This window comes from Monodelphis domestica, chromosome 7 (genome assembly GCF_027887165.1).
Source record: "Monodelphis domestica isolate mMonDom1 chromosome 7, mMonDom1.pri, whole genome shotgun sequence".
In the NCBI taxonomy this organism is placed as follows: Eukaryota; Metazoa; Chordata; class Mammalia; order Didelphimorphia; family Didelphidae; genus Monodelphis; species Monodelphis domestica.
In genome coordinates, this window is record NC_077233.1 from 153,868,549 (window position 1) to 153,875,230 (window position 6,682).

Consider the following 6,682-nt stretch of genomic DNA (forward strand, 5'->3'; position numbering starts at 1 on the left):
ACAATATGTAATCTTGTACAAAATTCAAGGACTGATCATAAAATTGATGAAAATAATAAGTAGCATTTACATAGTGTCTTAAGGTTTACAAACTACTATATATACATATATATGTTAACTAATTTGATTCTCATAAGAACTACTATTATTATCTTGATTTTACAGATGAGGAAATAGGTTGAGAAAGAACCTTCCCAGGGTTAGGCAGCTGGTAACTAAGGCAGGTTTTTAATTCAGATCTTTCCATATCCAAATTCCATATTCTATCTACTTACTGTACCTTATAGCTAAAGAAATATAGCAGATTCAAACATTATAAATATTGTACAATTGAAGTACTAGGTTTAGTGAAAGAAAATGTTTATTAAATATCTACTACATAAAAGGCACTATAGAGAATGGAAAAATAAAAAGGAACTCAAAGTTTATCATCTAATTGGGGGAATGCACAAAAATCTATAATACAAGGCAAAATGTGATTTATCACATTATACCATGAAGAATTAGCAAGAGAATTAAGGGAACCAAACACTATAAACAGATGCCTGATATGGCACTTATATTATAGCTCTTCTAACATCTATTATGAGTCTCTGCATGTAGCCGGTATTCAATAAGTATTGATTTGGATTAAATTAAATCAGGAGTTATTAGACAAAAATGCAACCATTGGTAAGAGTCCAAATGACTGAAGTTTAAAAAAAAGAAGGGTAAGACTATTAATTTTGCTAAATCCAAAATAAGTTCAGGATATGCCTAGCTATACTCATGATGCAACTAATCCAATCCAGACATTAAATGATTCTAGTTTTGATAACAAGTCTGATCAGATTAAATGAAATTGAAAAAAATGTCTCCTTATGAGAATTAAAGGTTCTTCTGGGGGCAGCTGGGTTGCTCAGTAGATTGAGAGTCAGGCCTAGAGATTGGAGGTCCCGGGTTCAAATCTGACCTCAGCCACTTCCCAGATGTATAACCCTAGGCAAGTTACTTGACCCCCATTGCCTAGCCCTTACCACTCTTCTCCCTTAGAACCAATACAGACTATTGACTCCAAGACAGAAGGTAAGGGTTTTATAAAAAAAAAAGAAAGGAAAAAAAAGATTCTTCTATTCAACAATGGGTTTGGAAGGGCAAGAGAACTGGCTATTAAAAAAAGGCTATTAAACAGAATTTTGATGTATATCAAAGTACTTAAAAAGTTGTTTGAAAAGGAGGAAAGACTTCCGACCACTCTATTTTTTGTGATAATGAAAAGCATAAGAGTCAAAATCTGGATAGGAAAATAAAGATGTGTTGATGATGCCAGTGAGAGCAGTAGTGTGCCAGAGTAGAAAGAGCCATAGCCTGTGATCCTGAAGACCTGGGTCTTGGCCCTGACACCAGTGGTGAGATGACACTTCTTTAAGTCTTGGTCACTTAATTTATAACCTGAGGGTGCTGAAGTATATGAACTCTAAGTACTCCCAACTTTTCCTTACCCATCTCTGTATTCTCTTCCCTCTCTCTCAATAGACCAGGTATTTTGTGATTTTCCGTGGATTTACACAGGTTCAAACCCTTTATTTTTGTCTCTGTAATATGGAGCAATTAGGTGGCACAGTGGATAAAATACTGAACCTAGAGTTAGGAAGATTCCTCTTCCTGAATTCAAATCTTGCCTCAGACCCTAGCTGGGTGACCCTGGACAAGTCACATAGCCCTTTTGCCTCGGTTTCCTCATCTGTAAAACAAGTTGAAGAAGGAAATGGCAAACTACTTCAATATCTTTGCCAAGAAAACTCCAAATAAGGTCACAAAGTGTCAAGACACAACTGAACAACAACCAGTAATACACAAATAGGTTGTCATTAAGGTTGTTGTCATTGTCACAAGACACAGTAAATGAATTACCCTACTCTCATATTTAGGGAAAATAGTGTCATAAAACCCAGAAAGGACAAAGTAAGGTGGAACTGAGAGGAAATGATAGCATAAAATGCTGCAGAGAGATCAATAAAGATTGGAGTTGAAAAAGGTCATTAGTGAGAGAAACCCTAAGAGTCTTATCAGAGGGAAAAAGGCCTAAGAGACTTATCATACCATAATGATAAATAACATAATATAATATATAAAATTAAATAAAAATAAAGATACCATAATGAATAAATGGCTACAGAATCCCAGGTAAGAGATTAGGGATAGAAAAAAATTTGGAAAATATGACCCAATGAGTTAGTCAATTTTATTTATCATTCTTTGTAGCACAATAAATATCACATAACAACCCATCAATTCAATGAATATTTTAAGCACCTGTTACATGCATTCTATCTAGGGCAGAATAGCATGTTGAACAGTTTCAAGATTGGAGTCAGGAAGACCTGCATTCAAATCCCACCTCTGTCACCAATTGTGTGCCCTGAGCAAATCACTTTACCTCCTCCTATCTTCCTTCCACATACTCCATGATTTAGCTACACTGGCAATTGTGATTGTCCTCCATGTCTGGCATGCTATGCCCCCTTTCTGTTCACCTCTTACTTTTCCTGGCTTCCTTCAAGATTCAGCTTAAACCCCACCTTCTACAGTCTTTTCCAGTTTTTCCCCAGGCTGCAATTTCCTTTCCCTTCCAGATTACCTTCATCTACTTTACATATATCTTCTATAAACTTAGTTATTTATATGTTATTTTCCCCAATACAATGTATGCTTCTTGAAGACAGGGACTAATTGGTTTTTGACCTTTCTTTGTATCTCCAGCATTTACCACAATGTCTGATATATAATAGACTTTTGATAAATGGGTATTAACTGATGAGATTTTTTCAGCAAAGGACAAATAATCGCTAATCTAGGATGCTCTGTCAGGGGTTCTTAACCAGGAACCTGCATCTTTAATTCAGCTACTCAGATCATCAAACAATTCTTTTCCAAAAGAAGCTAAATACACACACACACACACACACACACACACACACACACACACACACCTTTTTTTTTTTTTTGTTATCACAGTAGCTTCTCCTGTAAAACTTCCTCCTCACAATTTCTGATTCATGGCCACCAATTACTCCAGTGAGGCTAAATAATACCAATCCCATGATTTCAAAGTTCTCTAGCAATTGGAAAATTAAGAGGCAAGAAGACATAAATGACTGTGCCAACTTCAAGGTAATCCAAGATCACAGTACTTTGCACATAGAAGCACTGGAGAATGTTACATTCAAACAGTTTTTTAGAAGTCATTTAGTCTGAACTATTCATTTAATAAATGAAGATGTTGATTACAGACAACTATTTCTATTTTAAGCCTGTCTTACCCAAACAGAGTATAAGCAGCATCCCTAATCTGGCTCCCTCATTTCCCGCTTTGGCTGACTTCCCTGAACTTAACCCCCGGATTGCCTAGACCCTCCCTTACTGACTTGATCTCAGGGACACCTAGTGCAGGATAAGTCCACTCATTCTATCTAGTCAGATGAATGAATGGATGACTTTATAGATTGGGCGAGGTAAGTATCAAAGCAGCTGTGATGATCTTCCTTAGATGTAGCTTTTATCATGTCATCCATCCTCTGTGCAAAAGCCTTCTGTGACTCCTACTTCAAATCCAAATTTCTTTGCATGGATTTCAAGAGATTTTATGATCTAACAATTTTACCTACATAAATACAACATAGATATCCAAATCTATCTTCCATTATACTCCAACACATCTCTTATTTCTTTGACCCTAGTAAGTCTCTGACCTCCTTACTACCACACAAGAACTTTCACCTCATTTTGAGCAAAGACTTAAAGATAGAAATGAGGTGAAAGTTCTTGTGTGATTTGTAAATTATTCATTAGCTGATCTGGGTCTGCTATTGCTGCCTCCATGATTAGGCTTCAAGTTCCTTAAGACTAGGAATTGTCTTCTCTTTTCTTCCCCTAACACTGAATAACATTGAATCTTACCTCAAAATTATTGCCAATCAGAATTGGTTATAACAAGCATTATGCTCATTCCAGGCAGGCTTTTTTTCAGTTTGGTATAATATGAGATGGACAGCTAGGTGCCACAGTGGTTGGAGTGCCAGTCCTGGAATCAGGAAGACTCATCTTCCTGAGATCAAATCTGACCTGAGATACCTATCAGTCTTGTGAACCTGAGCATGTGTCTTAATCCCTATTTACTTCAGTTTCCCCATCTGTAAAATGAGCTGGAGAAGGAATGGAAAATTACTCTAGTATCTTTACGAAGAAAAGCCCAAATGAGGTCACAAAGAGTCAGACACAACTGAAACAAATAAACAACAATGATAAAATGAGATACATTTCCCATCCCTGGATGAGACCCTCCCTTCCCTCTTCTACATTTCAGAATCTGTCTCACAAAGCTCAGCTTGTGTCACCTTCTTTATAGTCTTTATGGATGCCCTCAAAATTAGTTGTGCTCTCCTCTCCCTCTTACCAGTTTTCCTTGGACTGCATTTATGTATATATTGTATCCACTTGGTAGAATGTAAACTTCTCAAAAACAGATATCATTTCATTTTTGCCTTTGCATATCCAGTGCCTAGAGCAGTCCATGACCATAGCAGGTGCTTAACAAACATGTTGAACTTGTTTTCTTCACAGATTAGCCCAGAGATTGACAAGGGAAGACCTTTACATAATCATTGAAAAAAACAATTCTTGATCCATTGGCTTTGCTTTCATGCACCAACTAGGTCTGCACAGGTGCCACAGAATTGGATGTTACTGTTGGAAAGATATGGTCAGCCTGATTCACACCACTCCTGAAAAGTAAATTCAACAGCAGAGACAGGCACTTATGGGCTTCCTGGGATCATATAGATTGGGGAAAGTAAATAGACTCTTTTGGTCACTTCTGATCCTGTTTCCTTTTAAGAGACAAAATTCTTCACTGTCATCAATGATGAAAAAATTTCAAACCAATCCCCATAGTGCCAATCTAGTAAAATGATTAATGAAGCTCTTCATAATATGTAACTCAGGAATAAAAGCATTTTGAATTATTTCCTCCTATGGATTCCTAAAAAGTGATGAAATGGAAAGGATAAATAGAACTTTTGTGACAGAATTTCTTCTCCTAGGACTTTCGGGCTACCCAAGACTTGAGATCATTTTCTTTGTCCTAATTCTTGTGATGTATTTAGTAATTCTGTTTGGCAATAGTGTCCTCATTATAGCAAGTATATTTGATTCTCACCTTCACACCCCTATGTACTTCTTCCTCAGTAACCTCTCCTTCCTGGACATCTGTTACACAACCACTTCTATACCTTCAACCCTGGTAAGCTTCTTATCTAAAAAAAAAACCATTTCCTTCATGGGATGTGCAACACAGATGTTCCTTGGCTTTGCCATGGGATCAACTGAATGTTTACTCTTGGGCATGATGGCATTTGACCGTTATGTGGCCATTTGCAACCCTCTAAGATATCCCATCATTATGAACAAGACTGTATATGTGCTGATGGCTTCAGGTTCCTGGTTGTCAGGGGGGATTAACTCAGTAGTGCAAACAGCTCTTGCTATGCAGTTACCTTTCTGTGGGAATAATGTCATCAATCATTTCTCTTGTGAAATCCTAGCAGTCTTAAAATTAGCTTGTGCTGATATATCCCTCAATGTGATTACTATGGTGGTCTCCAACATGGCATTTCTTGTTCTACCATTACTGGTGATTTTTTTTTCCTATCTCTTTATCCTCTATACCATCCTGAGGATGAACTCAGCCAAGGGAAGACGCAAAGCTTTCTCCACATGTTCAGCCCACTTGACAGTGGTGATCATATTTTATGGGACCATTTTCTTCATGTATGCAAAACCAAAATCTAAGGACCCTCTTGACAAACTACAAGCAACAGACAAACTCATTTCCATGTTTTATGGTGTGGTCACCCCCATGCTGAATCCCATCATCTATAGTCTTCGGAATAAGGATGTGAAAGCTGCTGTGAGAAATTTGCTGAATCCAAAGCCCTCTCCTCAATGAAACCTCTGTAATGTGGTTCTTTGTCAAGGATCTCAAACCAATCTGCTCTGTTATTGTCCTGGCATGTTATGTAGCCCTCTGTCCTTTGTTTAGAGAGAGAAAAAAAAAATATATATATATATATAATTGGATTGAGACTTTATGAAGGGGGAAAAGATTCACATGGTACTGTTACAATAAATGAGTGCTATAAACTTTTTTCAAACATGCACTTTGAGTCTGAGATCACTCCTTTATTCAACAAAGGCACTGACAATAGCAATACAAAAGCCATGAAGGAATTCAAGGGAGGAAATCTATTACTTCCTTTTATCTCACTCAGTTGAGGCCAGTTGAGACTGCATAATGCATTAAATCATTTTTACTACATCATAGTCATTAGTCTCTCTCAATTAAATTGAGGGAGTGGGGAGGAAGTATGTTAAATTCTCACCCACCCACCCTGATTAAAATATGCTTACCAATATGAATATAAAAAATTCAGAATGCTTTCCTACTAATGCTTTGACTCATGTCAATCAAAAATTGAGTACATTGAGGCTTTCTTGACTTTCTTAGCTAAGCAGGACAGACAGTCTGCTGTGAGACTTATACTTAAAGCCTTTCCAGCTTTGTACAGCCTGTCATAGCTTCTTTTCTGCATATGTAAACATTTAGAGGTAAGAGTTATCTCCTTACTGCAACAGTGAGTCTTTG

At 37.1% G+C, this 6,682-nt stretch overlaps 1 protein-coding gene across 1 annotated transcript; it reads left to right on the plus strand.

Annotated features, from left to right (window-relative positions):
• The first annotated feature begins 5,011 nt into the window (after nucleotides 1-5,011).
• On the plus strand, nucleotides 5,012-5,986 carry LOC100010036 (olfactory receptor 13C3). Its single transcript, XM_001362718.5, has one exon. The coding sequence runs from the start codon at nucleotides 5,036-5,038 to the stop codon at nucleotides 5,984-5,986; it is 951 nt and encodes a 316-aa protein (XP_001362755.4). The 5' UTR covers nucleotides 5,012-5,035.
• Nucleotides 5,987-6,682: the final 696 nt, after the last annotated feature.

Bases quoted from the DNA above. Each gene is read 5' to 3' on its own strand.
- LOC100010036 (XM_001362718.5), top strand. From the start codon at position 5,036: ATGGAAAGGATAAATAGAACTTTTGTGACAGAATTTCTTCTCCTAGGA.